Source organism: Prunus mume, linkage group LG4 (assembly GCF_029339155.1).
Source record: "Prunus mume cultivar Tortuosa linkage group LG4, ASM2933915v1, whole genome shotgun sequence".
NCBI lineage: Eukaryota > Viridiplantae > Streptophyta > Magnoliopsida > Rosales > Rosaceae > Prunus > Prunus mume.
The window spans coordinates 11,334,131-11,358,079 of record NC_142701.1 but is presented as its reverse complement, the minus strand read 5'-3'; the positions used below and the strand labels follow the sequence as shown (position 1 = coordinate 11,358,079).

General features: G+C 35.7%; 2 protein-coding genes and 1 pseudogene across 2 annotated transcripts; 1 reads left to right on the top strand and 2 right to left on the bottom strand.

Annotated features, from left to right (window-relative positions):
* Positions 1–940: 940 nt before the first annotated feature.
* On the top strand, positions 941–2,209 carry LOC103327907 (uncharacterized; annotated as a pseudogene).
* A 9,524-nt stretch (positions 2,210–11,733) lies between these two features.
* On the bottom strand, positions 11,734–16,054 carry LOC103327892 (AUGMIN subunit 4). Its single transcript, XM_008230263.3, has 13 exons — positions 15,778–16,054; positions 15,576–15,623; positions 15,344–15,469; positions 14,494–14,841; positions 14,200–14,299; positions 14,013–14,058; positions 13,725–13,818; positions 13,517–13,588; positions 13,317–13,375; positions 13,008–13,076; positions 12,881–12,932; positions 12,200–12,277; positions 11,734–12,127 (listed from the first exon to the last, which is right to left on the bottom strand). The coding sequence occupies exons 1-13, from the start codon at positions 15,910–15,912 to the stop codon at positions 12,053–12,055; spliced, it is 1,302 nt and encodes a 433-aa protein (XP_008228485.2). The 5' UTR covers positions 15,913–16,054; the 3' UTR covers positions 11,734–12,052.
* A 714-nt stretch (positions 16,055–16,768) lies between these two features.
* Positions 16,769–23,459, bottom strand: AAE13 (AMP-dependent synthetase and ligase family protein). The gene is made up of 17 exons (XM_089049931.1): positions 23,027–23,459; positions 21,942–22,108; positions 21,633–21,845; positions 21,241–21,430; positions 21,040–21,128; positions 20,484–20,552; positions 20,226–20,279; positions 19,968–20,075; positions 19,581–19,679; positions 19,010–19,102; positions 18,818–18,895; positions 18,371–18,475; positions 18,068–18,158; positions 17,819–17,892; positions 17,488–17,667; positions 17,246–17,299; positions 16,769–17,132 (listed from the first exon to the last, which is right to left on the bottom strand). The coding sequence occupies exons 1-17, from the start codon at positions 23,169–23,171 to the stop codon at positions 17,088–17,090; spliced, it is 1,854 nt and encodes a 617-aa protein (XP_088906057.1). The 5' UTR covers positions 23,172–23,459; the 3' UTR covers positions 16,769–17,087.
* Positions 23,460–23,949: the final 490 nt, after the last annotated feature.

Genomic DNA, 23,949 nt, shown 5'->3' with positions numbered 1-23,949 from the left:
ACTAGGTAAAGTTTCAAAAGTTGAAAACATATCAGACATGAAGAAAATGAAACAAATAAACAAATAAATTCAGATGGAATCACAAATTCCATATTACGATTAGGATCAAAATGGTTTGCTTCTGGTCATTGGTTTGGGAAAGGTAGATACGGTTAAAATAATAATATTAAATAGATCCAAGCCATGACAAATTCCAACTTTGACTGTAGTTACCTTTGTTAAGACATTTGTTGTTTTCATAATAACAAGCACTGTCATGTTATCATTAGGCTTGAATTTATTGACAAATTGATAATTGAAGACTGTCAAATCTATCACGAATGCTACGAAATTCCATGTCCCCGAACCCGAATCAATCTTAAGACAAGCCTTCTGTGTCCACCAGAATCAATAGAAGGGGACTGGATTTACTCATGCTTCCACCAGCCTTGTGTCCTTTGGTTTTATTTTTAGGGTTGAAGTGAAAGAAGAAGGGGAAAGGGCAATCATGGAATGATAGAGGGAATGTTCTTAAAAAGTTTGGTGGCGGGTGGGGTGAGAAAATAGGATTTGATTTGGGAGTGAGAATATATAGAGCATCATACATAAAGAAACTACTTCAACACGATTATAAATTCCTTGGGGAGATCTTAATGAAAATGCTTGGGGCACGTTTTTTTATTTTATATTGCCGTTGCCCTATTCGACCTGGGCCAGGACTGGGCCTGGTAATACTCCTATATATATTGGAAGGGAAGGAAGGAACTGATTCACACAGAAATCACAAAACCCTAGCCCACATCACTCCAAGAAACTCATTCAAGAATCCATTATTTGCTACTTAAAGTCCCAGAGAAACCATAACCAGCCTACGTACTCCTTTTCTTTCCATTCCAAGAAACCAAGAAATATTTCATCTTTAACCCAGCAAACTCCAAGAGGAAATTACACATACTTATATATGGCACCTTGTGAGTATGTTGATGTTCCAATTGGATTTAAGTTTCATCCAAGCGATGATGAGTTATTCTTAACAAGGTTTGTGGCACACCATTTATGTATAGCAACGTTGTGCCAGAATTCAATCTTTATGGTAAGAAAGAGCCATGGGATATATGGAATGATTTCGGTGGACATAAATTAGAAAAGGGTGAAGACCTCTACTTCTTCACCAAATTGAAGTTAGGGACCAGCAAGGGTTCCCGCGTGGCTCGAACGATAGGAAATGGAACATGGAAAGGTGAGAACAGAGGGACCATGGTCGGTGATCCTGCGAAGAAGAATATGCCTTTAGGTGTAAAAGGTTCCGTTATGAGAATGATAAATCTGATCAACATGGCTGCTGGATTATGCACGAGTACAGCCTGCACCCTTCATTGGTGAAGCCCCATTCAAATTCAAATACTTGTGGTGGTGATGGTAAATACGTGCTCTGTCGAATTCGAAAGAACGACAGAAAGAGGAAGTTATCAGAGAATGATGGTGTCGGTGGTCATGCTCTAGTACTACAATTCCCTACCAAGATTCTAAGGCAACTAGAGATCAGTGAAGAAGTCGTATTAGGTGCTAATTTTACTCCAATTTCTGAGGCTTCTGAAGTTAATTATCATTATAATCAGCAGCCGGAGCAGACTACCAGTGCGTACTTGCCAATGAATCAGCCACACTACTTTCTTACAGATTACCCAACAACCATGGCCTCTGCATCAACTAGTCCTCCACCATCTCTCCCTCAGCCAGACTATGGCTTTGAGCTAATTAGTGACACTGATCATCAACCAGCACAAGGTTTTAATTATGACCTCAGCCAATCTCTAGATGATGATGATGATGTTGATGCATTGATGAAGGATCTCTCAAATTTGGATAACATCCAACCACTTGCAGCACAACCATTGGGAGGAGGATCGCATCCATATCCATCCATAATCCAGGAGTCTGCAGTTGATGAAGACTCGGGCAATATTAATAGTGGATTTGGGATATCATCAGAAGATCAAACAGGTGGTGAACTTGGTACTGAAAATGTTCAACTCAATGTGTTAGGCTTTCCAGTTCACGATAATGAGATGCTCAATTTCCTGAACCGTGCTAGTTTTGATGATTTGGTGGACATGATCCAGTTTGATGATAATGATGATGAACTGCAAGCTTTCGCAACGTCACAGTCAGTTATGGGAATGGAAAGCACTACCACTGCTGCTACTTGCTAGTGATATGAAGATGTAGATTGAAAATATCCATGTTTGTGAGATCAATACAATACTGTTTTTTTAGCTGCATGTATATGTCTTTGCTTATTTGTTTCCATATTTGGTTGAAAATTGTGGTGTTTGTTACAAGAAATGGACCAATTGATACAAGAAATGGACGAATTGATAACATTGTTTTTTAGCTCTCATCACATCCCTATTATTTTTCCTTCTCACTTTGACACTAAACACTATAATTGACAATTGTGGAGATATAAAATTCTTGTTAAAACAATGGAGTTCTAAACTTTCTAATTTATTTGAGGAGATCACTAAAGTTCAACAGCCGCTTGCACTTGTTCAAGATCAACTCTTTAGTCTTTACTAACCCTCCGACCCACCAAAAAAAAGAAAAAAACCTCTTTATTAACCCTACTACCTCTTCTTTGTTTTGGCAAGAGCGGCAATTGGTAAAGGAATATCAACAATTGTCAAAACCCATATATGCTTCAAACTTACTCAACCGAATCCAAAAATCCCAAGCAGCCCTTGATTCCTTACATTACATCAGTTAAATAAATAAAATTACATTTAAGTGTATATGCAGCTTTCTATAATATAGGTAGTGACATGCCTTCTATAAGCCAATTAATTATCACCTTTTATTCTTAATGTGTAAGAAAAAAATAAGCACCACAAAGATAACTCATGACTCTAACAAAGAGACATGTTACTATTTTTCACTTCTCATTGATTTTTAAATTGATTTTAATTAGTAAAATAGGTTCCAACAAAAAAAAAAAAAATTAGTAAAATAGGTGGCCCAAAAAAAGTCCATATATATTCTTTAAAATAACTTTCATAAGTACTTTTTATATATTTATTAAACTTTAAAACAAAATATACAAACCTCTCAAACAAGTTGTAAAAGCTAGCAATGGAGAGAACTCATTTGAGATGATTCAAGGTGATAATTATGTTGGGATTGGTTCCTCTTCAACTGATAATTTTCAGGTTAAAATGGCCACAAAGACTGAGGCATATATAAAGTGTGTTGCTCAAGGCACTGAGAATTGCTACCGAAACCCAGAAGAAGGCTTCAAGGAATGCATGGGGTTTTTCACGAAATTATGCCGCAACTATTACCTTAAAAAACGCCATAGAAAAAGTACAGCCAAACCCTAAATGTTTTATCTTGTGCTATTTCTTGTGTAATATAATTCGAGCATACTTGGTGAATGTTTATTTTTTAACCAATCAATAGCTATGAGAACCACAACGAAGAAATACAAATTTCAATAAACCAACAAGTCTTTAGCACAAACCGTGAGGTCGAGGATATCCAACTACAGTAAACATTGTTCTAGCTACAAAAGATTATGACAAAGATGACTTTCAAATCTTCTATTTTTTTTATAAAAAAAACAGTATTTTGTTTTTCTTTACAACAATGTACATTTGACAACATTTTATTCCTTATTTAAAAAACTAGAACAAGCATATTTCATACCTTATTTCGTACCCATCCCTGTTTCTGTAAAGGCAACGAATATTGGACAACTTTCTAAAGGTAACCACTTAGATCGACCTTTAAGATCATCATCCCAAAAGACTTTCTCACATATCTGCAAGCAATACAGACTAAATCACTTACATGAACACATTTGTGTTGTTGCAATCTTCTGTTCCGAGTTACTGGTTTTGGTGATACACAAGTTGGAATTAATAATGATACACTAGTGACTTCACCGTTAGCAAAACCCATGTCAACATGAAAATCTCTAGCATCAAGATTGGTTGCCTGCCAAACTGTCATCAAACCTTTTCCAACTTGGGGTTTTTTTTTTTAATAAATAAAACGAGTATAGCCTCACGGCTATACTATTTTTGACGCGTGGCTAAATGGACGCTAGCCGCCAGGTGAGTCCCTTTATTTTTTATACATAAATATTATAGCCACACGGCTATACTCGGGATATTTATAAAATTAAAAAAAATTAAAAAGAGTATAGCCTCGCGGCATTACTGGGGTCTTTTTATAAATAGTTTTGCTATACTCTTGACATAAGACATTGTGATCTTTTTTTTCTTTTTGATTGTTTTTTCTCGATATTTGTTTATCGATAAGGATAGTTTAGAGCATTATCCATTACTATTAGGCCATTATTCGAGTCTCAATTGTTCCCTTTTGAGTTTTTGCTTTTCCAAAGCTATTACCCGTATAAAGAATTTAGCATTTTCATGTTTAATACTCGTATTGTACACATACATACGTATTTTTCATGTTTAATACACTTTTTTTTAAAACAAAATTTCAATTATACACACAAAATTCACGTATTATGTAACAACCCAAACCTAAAATTAATATTTAATTATTAATTTATTAGAGGAAAAGACTAAAATGCCCTTAGATTATTTTATTGAGGAAAAGATTGACTTTTTGACCGAGAAATAATTTGACCGTTTCACTTACACCGTTTAGAGCGAAACGAGTCCTAGACACGATAGGCTCGAATCGAATTTTAACGAAGAAATTATCAAAATACGCTCAAGGGCAAAATGGTAATTTTGGGAAATCAGGTAGGACCAGGCCATCAGCTCGCCCAGCCTTTTTGAACTTCGAGCTCCGTTCTCCGTCGTCCGGTCACCAAATCGGACGAGTGAGGTATGCTTTTCTAGCTATTTTTCATGCTCTAGCTGATGGTTGAGTAGGATTTGAGGAATTTCTAGCGTAAGAGGGTTAATTTCGAACCTAGATTCAGCCGGTTTTGAGATCACGGTTTCAGCCACTTGCCACTTTTTGGGGTGGGTCCAAGAACAAAAGTGGTTCCAAATAGGGTGTTTTACCTAGGATAGGAGTCTTGAGCCGAGTTGTTGAGTTTTTTGAGGCATGCTGGGGACCACAGTCAGTTCTAGAGTGATCTCCTAGTCCTCACGAGCGCATAGGATTTCGCGGATCTTAATTCGGATACCGCTTACATGATCGTATAGTATTTGACGGATCGTAACGGAGTTACTCAAAATGTCAACCCTAGAGTATGTTTTACGTTAATTGAACCAATTAAGGTGGGCAGGTGAAAGAACTACGTGTGGCTTGACACGAGATATAGTTGAGTTTGTGTTATCGCTTGCATTTTGGTCATTTACGACCCACGCACTAGTGTCACACAAGATTCGACCCGGATTCCAAAGTGGAATTTGGGTCATCGTTCATATTATACATGTAATTTTCGCATATTATTGAATAAAAATAATATATATTTAAAAATAAATATATTATATTAAAATATTATATAGTGACCGAACCTAACAGTTGTAATTTGCCAAAATATTGCCGAATAAAACACGTATTATTTTATTCATATTTTTCCCCTCCGTATTTTACTAATTGAAAGAATGTGAGAGGCTAAGATTATTTCTTACTTGTTGTAACAAAAATGCAAGATGGTGATTTTGCAAACTCTTTGCCAACAAGAACAACAATTTCAAACAAAGATTTATGGATATAGTAGTAAGCGAGGTGGTAGTAGTATTCTTCATGTAGAGTGTTGTTTGAAATGTGAAGCAATTATCAAGAACACTCCAACTTAGCATTCTCAAAGATGGAGGGTAAAGTCTCGGAGAAGGACATTTCGAGAAACAAGAGCCCTAAAAACACTTTCCAGACTAGAGTGGGGGATATCTGACTATGATCACAATTATGTATCCCAAACCAAACTATATTTTGCTTCTTTGCTTTATCCAAAAAGAAGAAAAAATAAGTCCATTACTTTGAAAAAGTGGCTTGATTGGCACGTAGCAAGAACATCCTCTCAGACAAAGCTATGTGGCCACAATGACAAAAGGGATCAAGGAAATTAGTAATTGCTTGTATATATGGCTTCCACCTTCCATTCCACCTATATAAAATCACACTATTTCCCTACATTGTGCAAAGCCACATGGTAAAGTCACTTTGCTTGCTGCTTAGTCACAAAGCAGAACAACTGTGTACAACAAAAATAACTTCAGTATTATAGCTCTACCTCTACCATTAATTTCAAATATGACAAAACCTACGTATATCCTTGGCTAGCCTAGCCTAGTATTATACCTTACCGTATATGTTTCGCTGACAGGGCTCTACTGCATGATCAGACAGGCTGCAAATTTCATTAAGCCAAAGCAATTGTAGGGCAACTCTTCTTTGGCAGGTCAATGAAAGTGATTGTACATTTGTAGCTGCATCAGTCACCAGTGCCTACCAAGAAAGAGAAGCCCTATGACTGATGTGCTTATTTGACAAGTATACTTCTTCTAGTATGTATAGCTGCTCCTCCTTGTGTTTCAATAATGGCCCGGCACAAGTTATATAAGGGCTCAAAGACTCCAAGACATGGAATAAACCAATAAGCACAAATGGCATATCCTGAGGATTATGCTGTGAACATCCATCAAAGGCTGCTTTTCAAGGATTTTGTTGGGGCCAGGGCTCATTCTGCTGCTAGATTTTTCTCCTCCTTATCCAAGCCTTGAAAGCGCTCTTTCCTAGCATATCAGATTCTTCCACTCTCTGTGTCCATGAAAATGTGCAATGAAGTTGAAGCAGGAAAAAAGTAGATGAAAGGAGATGCCTCCCCATATTATTATAAGGGGCCGAGAAAGAAGGGCTAACAGCATATCCTAATCTTATTCGTCTTCTTTTCTTTTTTGCCTACGTCTGCATATCAGTAAACTCTGTCCTGAATACAAAAGACTCACTTTTATAGTGAGCCATCATTATAGGATCTCCAAATTAGTTTGACTTTAGTTAATCTGCTGCACTTTCAGTCCTTCTGTGTGGGTATCTCTTTCTAACCATGCCATGATTGAGAGCAATGCCTCATTCGTTAATTTGGTAATCATTTTTCAAATCTCTCTTTTGCGAACGATGTACAAAAAAATCATCACAACTAAAGAAAAATAAGGCCTACCTGAAGGACTTCATGAAGTTAGAGCAGCCCATGTGATCAAAAGTTCTGAAAGTGCTTGCAGTTGTGTTGTGTCATCCTCACCTCCTTACTAGTTTCCTTCCTAATTACGCTCTTAACAAAATAAACAATATCTAACTAATTATTTTTAGAGCTAATTTAGTTGTAATAGGAAGGCATATATTTCATCATAGGAAGGCTAATCTAGTCAAGCTGAGTACAGAAAGTTTTTCTTGAACCATACCAGATCTGATCAATTCAACACCAAATGTGATGATAGGTAAATAAATATGACATCAACTACATAGATTTTAAAATTTGAGGTTCCAATCTCTACAATATTAATCAAATGTCTCAGAGACATATATTCTAGTAATCACTAATTGACTTTATGTTTGAGAAACATAAGTGACCATATCAATTTTTCTTTTTTGATCCATGAACTAATCTGTCATGCAGAATCCTTTGCCCCATGTACCTGCACCATATGCACAACAAACAAAACCAAAATGCAGGTTTTAGCAGCAATTAGTATAAGATTTTCATGAAGATTATGTATATATGATATGTTTTCCAAGTATACTTGCCTTCCAAGCATCATCACAGTAGCTTGAGGATTAGCAAACGGGGTGTGATAAAACGTTGAACCATCAATAACCCTTAGAGAATCAATAGCAGGAACTCTATATCCTTTATCAACAACCCTCCCAACTTGACACCCTCCATGATAGTGCCATATGGTTTGTTGGAAGTTTTGGTTTATGGATACTACTTTTCCTGCAAAGCATCACAGAAATATATATTAGAAAATTGTAATTTACGTTGATATGGTAGATCAAATCATTTCAATGAAATTACAGTAAGATACTTATCTTTTGGGATGTAAAAGTTGGTCTCCATTGATACTTGAGTAGAACAATAGTTTTAGATTGAGGCAGTAACATATATTATTAAAGCCTTAAGTTCTCATCTCTCTACAAAATACATAGTTTAGGAAATTCTTGCAATGAATCTAGATGGGAATTCTGAATTTCCACAATCATCATACCTTTGGTACAAATAAACTATCAGATAGAAAATAGGGAGCAGAATCTTCAAAACTATAACAAAAAAGGAATCTTGGGTGGGAATCAGAGACAACGATTGCAAAAAATCGGCTGCCCAGCGCCTAGGCACCGCCTAGGCCAACATTTTCCAACACTGTTTAAAATTCCTACAAACTATTTCAGTTGTTTGTGTTGCTTTCAGCGCGACGTCGATTATTTGGGGTAGTAATCCGCTGGCTGTTGATGTCATGCACTTATGTTGTTTTTTTTTAAGCTAAAGCCGGACATAAGGCCCAAAGTTTAAAATATGTCGGACGGGATTTGTGCGGCCCAAAATAGATACGGGTCTTACCCATATTCGAGTTTGTGGCCTATACCTTGTTTGTTTGACTAATGGGCCAGAACAATTTATCGTTTCTCTTTTTTTGGGTCAATGGCCAATTTATCCTTCTATAGTTGTACAATTTTGTTGATTATATATGACACATTTTCTCGATACAAAAAGATTCTGAAACGAAAAATTATTGTGTGACGGCTTTACTAATATGAAAGGCTAAAGATAGAGGTAAAGCCCGATCGATGGCAAAGCTAGTCTAGAAGCACATCAAAGTTAGTTGATCGGTGGAGTGGCGGTGTGATAACACAGGTGGCAGGAGGTGCCAGGTTTGGTTTCATTTTTTTGTTATGTTAATTTTATTGTAAGTGTATAATTGGACTTTTAGCGTGTAGTTAAAACGAAACTAAACTTACAGTAATAGCTTCTAGTTTGAAGATAATAGCTTCTAGTTTTCCCATCATATAATGGAAGAAGAGATTTTGACCTTGAGCTACCTCCAACCCACCAAGGGCGATTCTACCCACATGACAGGGTGTGCTGATGCCCAACCCAATATTTTCAATAAAGACAAATAGCTAGATATGTTTATCTCAGCCCAAAAAAAAAATGATGAAATCCTATCTCTATCTGCCCGGCCAAAATAAATAAATAAACCTTATCTCTATCTTCATTGTACTACATAGTACGCTTCACTTGTCCACTGAAACTTTTTCCATCATGCTTTTCTTTTAGACTGAATATAAAAAGAATATAGCCATGTTGCTTTACTAGGGTCTTTTTTTTTATAAATAGTATGGCCGAGCGTACCTCGAGGAATTTCTTCTAGCAAGTGAATTCATTCCTTAAGGGTGCTAGCTTGATGATGGTGCTTAACTTCTCATATCGCAAAATTACAGCTCTCATGGTCTTACACACAAAATTCAGGTATTATACATATAATTTTTGCATATTAATGAATAAAAAAAATATATTAAAAAATTAAATAAATCATATTAAAATATAATATAGTGGCCGAACTTATCAGTTGTAATTTTCCAAAATATTACCGAATAAAATACGTACATATTTTATTCATATTTTTCATGTTCCATGTTTTACTAACTGAAAGAATGTGAGAGGCTAAGATTATTTCTTACTTCTTATAACAAAAATGCAAGATGGTGATTTTGCAAACTCTTTGCCAAACAGAACAACAATTTCAAACAAAGATTTATGGGGAGGTGGTAGTGTTCTTAGTGTAAAGTGTTGTTTGAAATGTGAAGCAATTACCAAGAACACTCCAACTCACATGCAATTCTCTACAATAAATAATGTATGCAGTAATATAATTTAATAGCACTCGAGAGAACGAGATAGACCAATGGCAAACATTCCAACTAAAAAAGAAGAAGAAAAATTTAACTCTCAAATTGAATTACTATGAAATTTCTCTCTCTTCAATATTTACTTTGGAGATGTCGAAACTAGCAAATTAATATTTAGAAAGTATAAACTAATGCAACTAGAAAGGTCAAATTTTTTTTCTCATAAATAGTATAGCCGTACGGCTGTACGCATATTAAATATAATATACTTAAAGAGTATAGGCGGGTGGTCTTTTTTTATTATAAATAGTATAGCCGCGCGGCTTTACTGGCGATTCTTTCGATAAGAAGTACATTTGGGTTAGGCCCCCAAATTTAATTTTCCGATTTTTGTCACTGTAGTTAAGTCATTAACAAATCAAGTTTAAAAAATAAATTATAAAAAATAAAAATGAAAACATAAAAGTAATTTTTTTTGGGACTGCATTTTTGTTCTGGTTCCTTTTCTCATTAAAAAAAAAAGAAAAGTAATCAAGTTTACAAAATAAATTATAAAAGAAAAGTAATAAAAATGATTAGTATTAGGGTGATCACGGTGTAGGTGGTTTTTGGGTTTTTTTTTTTCCTTTTCTCATATTATTATTTTTATTTAAACGTAACTGACGGAAATAATGATTTTGACTTGATTTATTAACAACTACAACTATGTAATTAACCTTCTTTTTTTTTTTAATAATAAAAAGGGTATAATCACATGCGATACTATTATTTACACATGGCGAAATGGGAGGTAGACGTGAGGCCGGTCCTTTTACCATAGTATAGCCGCACGGGTATACTATTCATAGAGGAAAAGAGGCCCCGCCTGACGTCTACTCCCATTTGCCACGTGTCAATAATAGTATAGCCGTGGCTATACCTGGGATATTTTAAAAAAATGAGTATAGCTGCTCAGCGTTACGGGGGACCTTTTTAAAAATATTTTTTATAAATAGTATAGCCGACCGGCTATGCTCTTTACATAAGACTACACCCCAAATGTCTTTCCATGGTTCTCATTATAGTGATTCTGTAAAGCGCATACCTTTCTATCTAGCATGGGATTGATCATAATTGTAGCTAAAATTACTGCTAAACTTATTGCTAGTTGGGGACAGAAAAAGAAGAAAATAAAAGAGATACCAGTAGGTCTAGGACAAGAATAACAACGTGCATATGAAATTTAATCTTTAATTTGACAAGAAAAATAATGAAAATTGAATTTTCTTCTGCTTTTAATTTTTTTTTTTAATAGAAATCTGCTAATTAAAAAGCTAAATAGAGCAGCATAAATGATCGCGACAAACAATCCACATGAAGGTAAATGACTCCTAAATAGAAGGATACGTATGGCTGTATTAGCCTAAACTATTGTGAAGAGAATTGTACTATGATGAGTTAATACAACAGTTGAAACTCTGCTCTCTCTCTCTCTCTCTCTCTCTCTCTCTCTCTCCAAACCATATCAATATCATTGTTTTGTTGTTCTTGTTTACATCATTAATTATTTTCCATATTTGGGGGTTTTGTATGCCATTATATATTCACCCTTGAATACCAAACATGACTCCATTAATATATGATATATATACCTACAAACACTGATCAAACAACGTTAGTATAGTATACATTCAAGATCATCTGGGATGGAAAGTCGGTTTCGGAGTTTGGGTGGCTCTCATGTTCCTCTCTACCATCTTCTTTTTCCTTACACGTTCCATGTACATCAAGCACAACCCTAACAAGAGCTTGTTCACTGGGTTGGCACAAGTCGGCGTGGTTGTCTATAAAAATAGAAAACTTCCTCTCCCACCTTTGAGCTCAGAAAGTTTATACCACCACAAAAAGGACTTGGACCATGTTGCACCAACTAACAAATTAAGGTAGAGTAGTAATCTTACACATGTCACAAAACTAAAATTGCTTCTGAGGTCACAAAACGTGGCAAGATGCCTATAATTTACAGAGTATCCTCCTTGTAAGGAGATAATTATACACAACATTTCAAAAATCAGCTGTCTGTCTATGACCAATCTAGCTTATAACTATAAGCACAAATGTCAAACAAAGAAGAAAGTCATAAGCATGATGATACTATTTAGAAGGCGTTTTTCATTTCCCTAAGGAAACATTCAACAGGCCAGTGATGAAGCAATTGGAGGCTTGGACTCAGAAAACAAGACCAAACAAGATACAGCAGGTTCTATGCATTTACGTGATCTGGGTGTGTCAGGTCCATTTCAATTTGGTCGATTGTCCATTGCATATTTTCCAATTTCTGTAAAGGGATCTTGATATTAGAGATTAGCATGAGAACTGGGAAATGTACTACGGTAAGCATTGTTATTACCTTTACAATATCATGGTACTGCCTTGCAATTGAATCAAAGTGAGGATCAACACCCTGATATTCTCTAAGACGTGTAACCTGTTAAGAAAAGATGACTTTTGTAAATAAAGAAAACCAGCAGGAGAGATGCAGAAGGGTGACATGGTTAAGTTGTATGCATGTTGTCAAAGTAAAGTTGGATCAGCATATCTTAACTATTTATTAGCAGCTGAAGCATTTTCTATAATTATCATCAGCTTTGTAAATGGGCCCATTGATTATAGTGCAGACCATTAAGTATTTACAACCCATCTTCACAATATCTTCAATGACAAATAACCAGTAACAAGTGATAAAGCAATAAAAGCAGATTGAGAAACTTCCTTATCTCATCAAAATTCCTTAAGAAAACCCAAAAAATCTACTAGTGAATAAGTTTGAAGCAATTTACAACTTGACAGATAGCAGATTAGGATTTAAAACAATAATGACTTACAGGAAACCAAGGCAAATAGACAGGAAAACATTGCAAATCAACCTAAAAGTAATGCCCAAACAAAATATATTATTACAAGCCTAGAGTGCTGCTAGAAGGCTATGATGTGGTTAAAATGTCTGTTTTGGGGCACATGCAAATGAAGGCAACCAATGATCAGAAACCACTTAGGAAAGGGAAGAAAAATAAGAAGTAGAATATCATACCGCTTTATTATATGCGATTGAAGCTTCATCTGTAGCTTCAAGGAGATACTTCCTAGAAATGAGTTATAAAATTGTTAAAACCCTGGAATCAGTAAGCTGCACATACTTTCAAAGTCATCAAAGCTACCTTATTTTATGTAGGGCCGGTATTGACTCCTTAGTATAAGTTTCAAGAAGGAGAACATGCTCCAGAACCCTGAAATACAATGGGGCATATTATACTCATTACATACAATCCATTAATTGATTTGATCATAAAACATGAAAAAAAATTATAAATAAATACAGTCAGTGGTAAGTGGTGAACTTTGTCTTCTTGCATAAGATGCATCACAAACAAAAAAATCATAAACATATGGAAACTAAGACATTAAGCAACATTGATGCCAGAAATACAAAATTATAAATTTATAATACAGAAAACCATGTAACAGACCTCAATTTTGCACTCATCGTCTCACACCTCTTGCAAAGCCATGTTTTTTGCAGTCCGTCCTATAAATCATTCATTATTAATAAAAGGTTCAAGAATCCTCAACATTGAAAACAGAATAATATAGAAGCTTTGAGCCTCCCTCATATTAACCCTCAACAACATTGAAAAAATATTAACCCTCCCAGATATTAGAAGCTTACATATTTATGTTGATGTTGCAACTTCAAATCTCTGACCAGTTTGATGAGCACTCCCAGTATCTGCTCTAGGACCTAGGTTTTGCAACAACAAAAAAAAAAAAAAAAAACCAAGGCATAAAAAAAAAAATTATCTTCACAAACAAAATGCGCCTGGCATGAAATTGCAGGAACATAAAACTTTGTTTTATTTTTGTTTTCATTTTCATACATTATAATATTCAGCAAATTTTCTATCCGCAGAATATAGATCTTCCTGCAGAGCTGTTTCCTCCCTTTCCATCTCCTCAATTATCAACTTCACCCTGATAAAGTCATGAGAAAAGTGTCACAAAAATAGATCAGACTGTTAGAAAAATATTTAGAACAGTGCCTCCAGAAATTTATTGATTGCAAAAGCATTGGAATTAAGATTGCCAACCATCCATAAAAAGCATCTTACTCAATGTAAAAGGGAATTATCATACAACGAAAATTGCATCAAAAGAGTAACTCAAACCTTTCTGGAAGGCAAGAACTTGAATTCTGATGCCCAGATGACGAGTCTGCATAAAAAAACATTGGAATTAATTTCACCTTTAATAATTATCATTATGCATGGGTAAACATGTGTCATGTACATATTGCATCATCAGCTTTAAAAGTGCATGTCTAGTGTATATGGATGGGGAGAGAGAGAGAGATACCATTGTCATCCATTATAAAGGCATCAGCTAATTTATCACATTTAGCTACTAAACGGACTTCAATCTCCCGAGAAAGACACAACTGATATTCTGTCATGTCCTGCAGTTGAAGCATCAGAAATGTAAGGAGCAGTTTCACCAAAGTTAGATCTTCATGTTAAGGGATCATATACAGCAAAGTAAAAGATTCTATAAAGAAAACACACGTTTGAATGTGGAAAAAAAACATTAATAAATAAAATGGAAAATAAAAGACAAAGAGAACTGTTGCCAGAACCATAATGGACATTGTACCATTGACAATGGTGTTTGCTGGAGCTGTGTTTGCCATAAATATGCAGGTGTAATTCCAAGAAAGCGATTCGGAACACCACCAACTCCAGATTCCACAGCATCAGTAGCACTAAGAGAAAGATTGTTGTTTGCTGCACTACTGGTGCTAGTAGCAATATTAAAATTGGTTGAGTTGGAACTTGAGCTGATTGTAACGCTGGTACTGGTACTGTCAAGGGAACTGTGTGACATTGTACTGCATTTTTCGATTTCTTCCTCATGAATTTCACCATCTTTGGAGATAAGAGGAAGCCTCAATCTTTGAGCTGCTTCCGCAACAATCATGCGATGCTCCAATGTCTCGTACAACTGATATAAACATGAAAATCACATTCTCATCCATTTTAGACTTGATGTGAAGAATAGAATACTAATGGTACATTTGAGCATCCCATGAAGATTGAATTAGCCTCTTGTCTTTTGAAGATGAATTAACATACAAGTCTATCATAGTGCATCTCTGTTAAGATCATGGTTAAATAAAAAATGAACATTCTTTGAGGGCATACTAACTCTGAACTGGTGCCATTTCATATTAACTCAAAGGAAAACATTTTTTTTCCTACTGTTTTCTACTTCAATTGTAACAAGGAGAAGGGAATCCTTCAACTCCCATACCAGGAAACCACAGGCACCCTGTGCTTTCCCACCAACTTACAAGTTATTTACCTTAAAGATATGGATGTCTCTCCTATTTCATGCCAAATCATTACTCGACAACACTTGATGTAAAATGCATTTCCAAATCAATAACTTCAAAAAAGAAAAAATGCAAAAAATACAAAAATCAATGATTGTGGCACATTGAAACCTGAGGAGGATTCTTCAAGTCCGATTGCAGATATAAACCCTGAACATCTCGAATTCCTCCAAGATTAGCCACCGAAACTGCTTGTTGATACTCTTCCACCATTGCAATTGCCTCGCCATAAATTGCCTACACCAGAATCCAAACCCACCATTCACACACACATTACAAAATCCTTGCCAAATTAGAACAACTAGTTCAATCAGCACAAACTCAAAAAAATAAGCAGAACTACCATGGCTTCCAAGTAACGCAATCTTTCTCTGGACATTTCCTCCCTTGCCTGCACCAGAATTAAATAACTTTAAGAAATCAAAGGCATTGTAAAGAAAATGCTCAGATTGTTTAATTCATAGATTGCATTTTATAGTTTGTAGAGCACATTTTTTGAGCAACCAAACAAGGCAGGGAAATGTAGAGAGAGAGAGAGAGAGTACGAGTTGGAGGTCGAAGTAGGCTGATTTGGAGACGAGAGAACCATCGGGTGCCAAGCAGTGGCGCTCCAGCTGATCAATGACTTGGGTCAAATCCGGTGGCAGGTTTTGCCCTTGTTGTTGGAGTCCCTTCACCATTTTGCTAAGCTCCTCTTCGCCCCCACTCGATCCAAAATGGCGCCGTATTCCTTCTTCTTCTTCTTCCTTCCTAAAGATTAAGCTCAGTAGTCAGAGTCTTACAGGAATTTGAAATCTCAGGCCGGCCGACCTTTCTTCAACTGCCAGCAAAAGTTAATTTAACTTGATTTTACCAAAAGAGCCTCATCTTCCTCCATCTATACGGTGTCGTTTCACTTTAAATGTAATAAGCGAAAACATACAGAAAATCCAATCCAATTTGGGAAATGATGAAATCAATTTTTAGATAGAAAGTGGACTCCCCACACTAGTTTTAGTTTATCAAATGATTGTTACCATGTAACACATGACATGGTCATCTCATCTTCAATTCAATTATTTTTGTAATGGGAAGTTGATGCAGATCTGGGAAATAAAAATGAATTATTTTTGTATTGTTAACAGCTTTAAGGGCAACACCACGTAAGAAATACAATGACGTGATTTATGGCTTATTCGTGGCCAAAAGCCAACTCATTTTGACCACGGGAAAATATTATCTTCATCAAGTTAATTTGGAGAAGAGAAGGACGATACAAAATTTATGAAATCAAATCTTTAAAATGTTCAAGGTGCTTAAGTGGGTAAAAACATTGTTTCCTATGTCCGGATAGGTAACATGGTAATAACGATATCTTAGTCATATGAAAAATGTTTTGCAACCCAAATTTTTTGTCAATTCTCATGGAAATTGATGTATCTTATTATGATTTGGGTGAGATGGGGGCAAAGCTCAGAACAGAAACCAAAGACAGGAGAGAAGGAGAGTCCAAAATATGCTAGCTTTAAGTTTAAACATTGTAACTAATTCAAAGGATTTAGCTTTAAATGAGATGAGGTCAATTATGTATTTTGAACTTCGTCTTTACATACTGATACTAACTTTATTCTTTATTCAGAAATCTATACCCAAAAAAAAAAAGTGGATTAGCTGCAAAGAGCTTCAACAATTGATTTCCCTCAACTCACTGCATCATACACTTTATCTAGACTACCCTACCAGACATTCACGAGTCACGTTCCACAACCGCATGACAAGGATACTTCCTACGTTGAATTCGAACTTTAGTTTCCAAAACTTCATGTTGTGTGTGCCATAGCTTCTTAATTCCTTTCTTTCTGTTCTGCAATCAAGTCTATGAATCAGAAGCCAGAGTTTTCTTCAACTCTTTTTTATTCACCTGCAATCAGATGCGCAATGTCAATACACCTTACAAGTTTATGCAAAGTAAATACAAAGAAATAAACAATGCTTTTGTAGCTTAGCAAATAAGGAAACGTAAAAGTAACTTGCCTTTCCCATCGCATTCCGAGGTAGTGAATCCCACAGAAGCAGTCGTGTCGGTATCTGGAAAAATGTAATGCAGTTATTTGTAGTGCTCATTTGAGAATATAGTTGTGTTGTTTGAAAAATGTGACGAGGATTTGGAAGTTATTATTCATGAGAACAGAATGTTTATTACTCGATCACTGAAGAGGACTGATCATAAAAACTCCGAAGGAAGAGAAAGTAAAGTGAATGATGGTCAGTAATACCTTGTATGGTGCAAGTTTGTCTTTTGCCCAAGCAGATAGATCCTCCAAGCTTATAGCAGGTCTCAGTTCTTCCTTTTGTTTCCTTTTCGCTTCAACCTCTGGCACAATTATTGCACAAACAATTTCTCCATAGTTTTCGTCTGGCAAGCCCAACACACAACACTCCTCCACGGCCGGGTGCTACATAAAGGGGTGATTTTAGTTAGAAAAATTCAATCGTTCATTGAGCACTTCAATTTTTCATTTTTCTTTATAATGATAGACCTACAAAGAAAAAGAACAAAATCATAGTGTATCCATAAGAAAACTGGAATAGAGGTCAAAAATCCACCTGTAAAAGAACTGATTCAATTTCTAATGCAGATAACTTGTATCCACCAACCTTCATAATATCAGCACTAGTACCTGATAAATGTCATCAAAAAATATGGAAGAAGAAAGAAGAATTCATTCTCAGTTAGACGTCCTTTAAGTATCTGCATTGCTAACCAGAAGCATCAAAATCTGAGACTGGTAAAAAACAAAATTGAAGGAATGCATCAATAAGAGTATCATGCACATGAGTTCTAGGTATCCTTACGTCCCAATATGATGTAGTACCCATCTTCGTCCACTGTACCAGCATCTCCAGTTCTGAAGAACCCATCACTTGTAAATGATTCCTTGGTTACCTAGACAATGACCACAAAGTCGTAAGAGAAATTTGTTGATATTCTTCAGAATTTCATTATGCCATATACGTAAAATGTAGAATTTCATTACTCCATGTTCCATTCTTCAATTAAAAGAAAAGCACATCTCACAAACATAAATGCAGGTGTGTGCGTGTGTATGTGTGGTTTGTTATCTCAGGTAGCATCAAATTTCTGAAATCAGAAATTACCTCAGGAAGTTTCCAATATTCCTTGAATACTGAAGGGCTTCTGACACAAAGCTCACCCACGCCTATACTATCACTTCCACTGTCATCTTCTGCCACAATCCTTACCTATAACAAATACAGATCTTATAAACATACATATATAGATACTAATTTGTAGTTACTTTTATTCAGAAAAACACTCCCATGTCAATTATGAGACACATCACCAGTAAAGTACACCAGCTTTGTAACTCTACAATTTATAAGCTGTTTCAAGGACCAGGATATAGTCTTTGTCAATGAGCATCTAAAACAAGCATGCACTAGATGTCTTAAGATTTTGCTATTTTAAGTGGTTCCCTTCAGCACCTGGGCTAATTATTAAAATCTGCATGCAAAAAGCTTCCTTCATAAGTTTCTTTTGGTAAAATTGCTGCCATAAGTATATTTCATAACCAGCCCACTTACCTCCACACCTGGAAATGGTTTTCCAACCGTGCCTGCCTTCCGCTCACCTCTTAAGGGGTTTGATATTGCCATGACAAACTAAAAACATCAAAAACCATATATATGATAAGAAACTTTATTTTTTGGATACATGCACTCTCTTCATAAAGTGAGAATACTAGTTCAAAGTAATTTAAACTAAATATCACTGACCTCTGTCATGCCATATCGTTCCAAAAGACGATGTCCTGTGATGGATTCCCATTTATGCATTACAGGTTGAGGGAGTGCAGAGGAACCGCACATCTGGGAGAAAGAAATAAGTTTCTTAGTCATGGGTATAGGATTCACCATAGACTTTAATATAGAGGAATGTAAAGGCCAATTTTCATTGGGTGGTTCTCCGTAGGAGCTAATTAACTTAGCTGATAATGTATCCTGATGTTATCTGAAAAGACCTGGGATAAAGTCCCACATTCATGGTGTCCTTTTTTGTTGCCTTACCTTTCATGTAAACCAGAAGAACGGAGAAAGTTCCACTACCACCAAGGATGCTGTGGTAATGGAAAGAGAGCCTACAAACTTGTGTAGATACAAATACTCTCACAATTATCATTCCCCATATTAGTTCCTTACAATTAATTTTCAGACAGTATTTAAAGAGTAGATTTTTACATGTATTTCCAATAAAGATCCAATAATCAAACAAAAGCATCTTACTTCCTGTTCACAATATAGATACAAAACCATTATTGGGGAAAGAAAAAGCTTTCAGGCTACTTACCATAAGACGCAACTGTCTTGCAGCATAGGCAGAGGCAGCTTTTAGCTCTGGATCCATTGCTTCATGAGCTTGTATCAATCGAGTATACATGGTTGGAACCTACACAAATACAAGCCACTTAACTTGCAGTCTAACTAAATTAAGATAATTATTTCGTGCCTAAAATCAGTACAATGAGAGATGCAGTAGATGCATAGCATGTTTAACCTTCAATTCACGTATTGAAGATTATAAAATCAATAAATCAACTAACAAGCAGGAGATACCTGCTTTTTAGAATATGGCGCTTTCCCAAGAATTTGTATTCTAGTGCAATTATAATATGTTATGACTTACAATAGATTTTCATATTAGCAAAAACATCCTTCACATACAGAGTAGACTTACTCCTGTAAACACAGTTATACCATCAGCTGCCTTAGTTCCATTTATTGGATATGATTCACGCCATCTCTGCCAAATACCCCTCACGCTAAATTTTGGCATAAACTCAACCTTCAACAACATAAACAGAAGAAATTAAATTACAATAAGTAGCTGAGCAAGACTCATGCAGCCAAACAAAGCCATTCTAGGGAAAAACAATGGTGAAAGCCTTCAGTTGTCAAGGCAACCAAGGAAAACAGAAAAAGTAGAGTATATTACCGTGGAACCTGCATAGAGGGGGGCAAGTACAGCATTGAAAAGCCCATGAACATGTATGTTATAGGTTAAGGATAACATGTTTCAATCAATCATCAAAGCCATAAACCAACAAGGATAAATTTCAGTGTGTGACTTAGAATTTCCAATCAAGTTTCTAACAGAAAAGGAAGACACAGAAGACATCAACTAAACGTAAGCTGAGACTGCATATGGAAACAGTACAATTTGCAAGCAAATACATAAAAGTAGAAGGATATGATGTAGTGGTAGACAATTCAAGAACTGATCAGCATATGTATACTCCCAAGCTTCTACCAAGGTTTGGACCTGAAATTGAGGCAACATCAGGGCAACAGTCAACCATAGTTAACTTGGAATAGAGACGCTATAGTCAAGGAAAATAGTGCATGACCTACAAGAATACCTCCATTACATGACTTATAATGTTATAACGCATAAAAGTGAAACAATAAATGAACACCAAGAGATGTTTTTTTTTCTTTGCAACACAAGTCCGTGGACAAGTAGCCCACATGAAAAGAGATGCATTGCAAAGCTAACATCAAAGAAGACTTCTTAGAAGAAATAGCCAAACTTGACAAACAAACCCCTAAACTACAGATGCCTACTAATCAAGAGAAAATGTTTCTAAAACAGTGATCCAGTATATAAAAATTATATTACATCATCTGTTGTCCATTATAATGAAGACCCTTAATGTGATAAGTGTATCCTACACCTCACCTGAAACTATTTTAGTGGTTGAACAAAATATAGCTAAATCTTTGCTTGCAAGGATAGATGGGGCGCATACCTGTGCACTGATGCTTTTGTGCGTGTGCACAACTCCTTTAGGTTTTCCTGTTGTGCCACTAGTGTATATAATTAATGCAGGATCCTCACCTTCATAACAAAAAATGACAGCACAATAATCAAAATTTATTATTAACTCCTACGGCATTCCCAATCCAGGATATAAATCTGCACATTCTTAAAGGCACACAATCTCTCTTACTTGATTGCTTTTTATTCCGATGAAAAATTCTATCTGCGTCTATTTCTCCAGCTTGTAAATTACCATTTGCACTTTTTTCTGAAGAACTACTAGGAATAGGTGGAATAAGAGAAACTTGAGCAGCACATTTAGCAGCAACATTTTCCATAAGTTGCTGATGATCTTCAGTACTCAGAATCATGGAGACATCCTGTAAACCAGATAATCATTTAAGGCCTACAGAATTTATGCCAAAAATAAAATAGAAAAATACAGAATGAAGATAAGGTATGGCAACATGCATTAAAACTAGTTATTGCATATATTAAAACTAGTAACTCAATAAATAGTGTTGAGAAAAACACAACTCACTAAGAAAGAAAAGCAAAACAAAGGGGATATTGGGGACTCACTGAATCATTCATCACATGCAAGAGCTCAGCTTCAGGATAGCTGAGAGCAAGTGGAACCGCAACACCTCCACTCAGCCAGGTCCCAAGTATACCAGCAACAAATTCAGCTGAAGGCTTAGCCACAATTCCTATTCTAGCCCCTCCAAGATGCCCTTGTCCTCTTCCACAATCAATTGCTGCTGAAGGAGATTCATGCTTAATTGCTTCAGAAGTCTGTACGCCAAAGACACTAAAGAATAAGCAAAAATATTGTGGGAAAGAAATTATAAATGTTGAAATTAAAAAATTGAAAAAAAAACTAAAACTCACTGCGTTCAAGTGACGACTAGATAACAAGCCAGATATACTTGAAGCAAAAGAGATTAGTTGATTGTAACTGTAACTCTTGTGATCAGATCTAATAGCAACACTGTCACGAGTTGCAGACCCTTGATTAGTTACCTTTACCGCCTCCATAAATGAACCAGATTGCAATGCTGTAAGAGATTAGAAAACAAAAAAGAGCAGATAATCAAATATACATCTAGCTTCTAGCTGCGCATAGCACAATGATTCATTCAGCCGTTGCAACAAAACTATCAACAAACAAGCATTGCAAGTGCAACTTTCTTAGATAGAAACACAAAATGAGGAGTCTTTTACTAATTATGAAATTTTAATCCACAGTCCTTATAACCTAAAAACTGAATTTCCCATCATATTTGCTATATTTGAGTTAAGGCCATTTGAAGGGGCACATTGTGTTTAACAGAAAATCCAAGGGACAAGTAATCAGTACAGCTGATAGAAGATATCAGTAACCAGACGTGATTAAACCATGCATCTGCTATATAAGATGCACACGATAGATGCACCACCAAATGTCATATAGAAAGGAATGCAGGCCTTTGATCAACTAGAAACATTCAACTTCCATTTTCTTATCTTATTTTTCTCCGATCACAGGGCCTTGCCTGGGTTTAAACCCCTAAACTGTAAAGGGCTTTTATTAATTGGGTCAAAATATAGGAGTTCAATACTGAAATTCTGTTATCATGATTTCATATATGAAGTGAGGTTACAAATCATTCTAAGTGTTCCTGGGAAAAGAAAAGGAATTTGTCCAGTTTTGGGGTCCCAACTCAAAGAACATTACTACACAATAACAAAAATCAATAAAGAAACAATAACCGCATCAATGATATGTTTGGCTAACTAGTGAAAACACAGGAACATGAAAACCCTTCACAATACACAACCCAGGAAACCGAAAAAGAAAAAACCAAATCCTATTCAGTCCAGTCCCTCAAATTTTCCAAAACCCAAGACAATCTTAAAACTTCCCCTCTCTAACTTTCTCAGCAACCAAAAAGCAAACATCTTGTGGGCTAAACAACATAAAAGTAGTAACTTACAAGAGAAAAGGCGAGATTCTGATAAGCAGAGAAAATGGTTGGTCCTTCTGAAGTAGCAGGAGGCCTTGAGACTCAAAGCAGGGGAATAAAAGCAGAGGGACCTCAGCTGTTGGTTGAGAGGTTTAAATGGGGAGGTGGATCTCATTTTAGTTGTGGCCTATTAAATGGTCACAATTTTTGGTCAGTCAGTGATGACGCAGTTGAAGTGGTTGTTGTTGTTGGTGGTGTGCTTAAGATCAGTTTGGTTTTGGTCTTGGCTGCATTCAATCAAAAGGTTGATGGTTTGGTTATGTCTGGTCGCTGGTGCTTTGAGCCTTGACAATTTGAATTTGACTTCTGCTGCGAAACGGCAAGTTAAAAAGGCACAATTTTACGAGGGAGAGATTAGAGGAGAAATTATTTTCACATTTTGGGTTCTAATTTGTGAGCTGGGGGTGTATACAATTAGAATTTTGGAGCGTTTAAAAAGATTTTAAGAATCCGTATTTTTAAAAAGTGCTTTTCTACTACAAATTTTGAGTGAACTGTTTGAACCTTTTTTTTTTAAACCATAACCTGTTATTTTTTATTTTTCAGGAATTATAGTCTGAATGTCAATGACATCATGGATATAATTGTTGTTCTTTCTCAACTACAATTAGGCGCCTCACAATTACAAAGTTTCCTTTCTGATAATCTACAAAGATTACAAAATTAAGGTTCATGTGTATAAGATAATGTTATTTTGATTTTTTTTTATACAAAATGGATGAATAATTCCGCATCTAAGTGACCAAGAAGTGTATTAAAGTCATTGATTGCATGATAAAGGCTAAGTTAAACACATACGATTGAAGGGTGTTGGTTGGAACAATTTTTTAAATACAAATTTATAAAAAAACCCAATCCTAGACATGTATTTATAAAAAAACCCAAGCACTATT

What these genes read in the sequence shown, in the direction of transcription:
- AAE13 (XM_089049931.1), bottom strand. Translation starts at nt 23,171, where the DNA reads ATGAGATCCACCTCCCCATTTAAACCTCTCAACCAACAGCTGAGGTCC. An exon ending in TCGGAATAAAAAGCAATCAA is followed by an intron (nt 21,129 to 21,240) that starts GTAAGAGAGATT and finishes TTTGTTATGAAG; the next exon opens with GTGAGGATCCTGCATTAATT. An exon ending in CTCGGAATGCGATGGGAAAG is followed by an intron (nt 17,133 to 17,245) that starts GCAAGTTACTTT and finishes ATCTGATTGCAG; the next exon opens with GTGAATAAAAAAGAGTTGAA.
- LOC103327892 (XM_008230263.3), bottom strand. Translation starts at nt 15,912, where the DNA reads ATGGTGAAGGGACTCCAACAACAAGGGCAAAACCTGCCACCGGATTTG. An exon ending in CCTACTTCGACCTCCAACTC is followed by an intron (nt 15,624 to 15,777) that starts GTACTCTCTCTC and finishes ATTCTGGTGCAG; the next exon opens with GCAAGGGAGGAAATGTCCAG. An exon ending in CTTTATAATGGATGACAATG is followed by an intron (nt 14,059 to 14,199) that starts GTATCTCTCTCT and finishes TTTTTTATGCAG; the next exon opens with ACTCGTCATCTGGGCATCAG.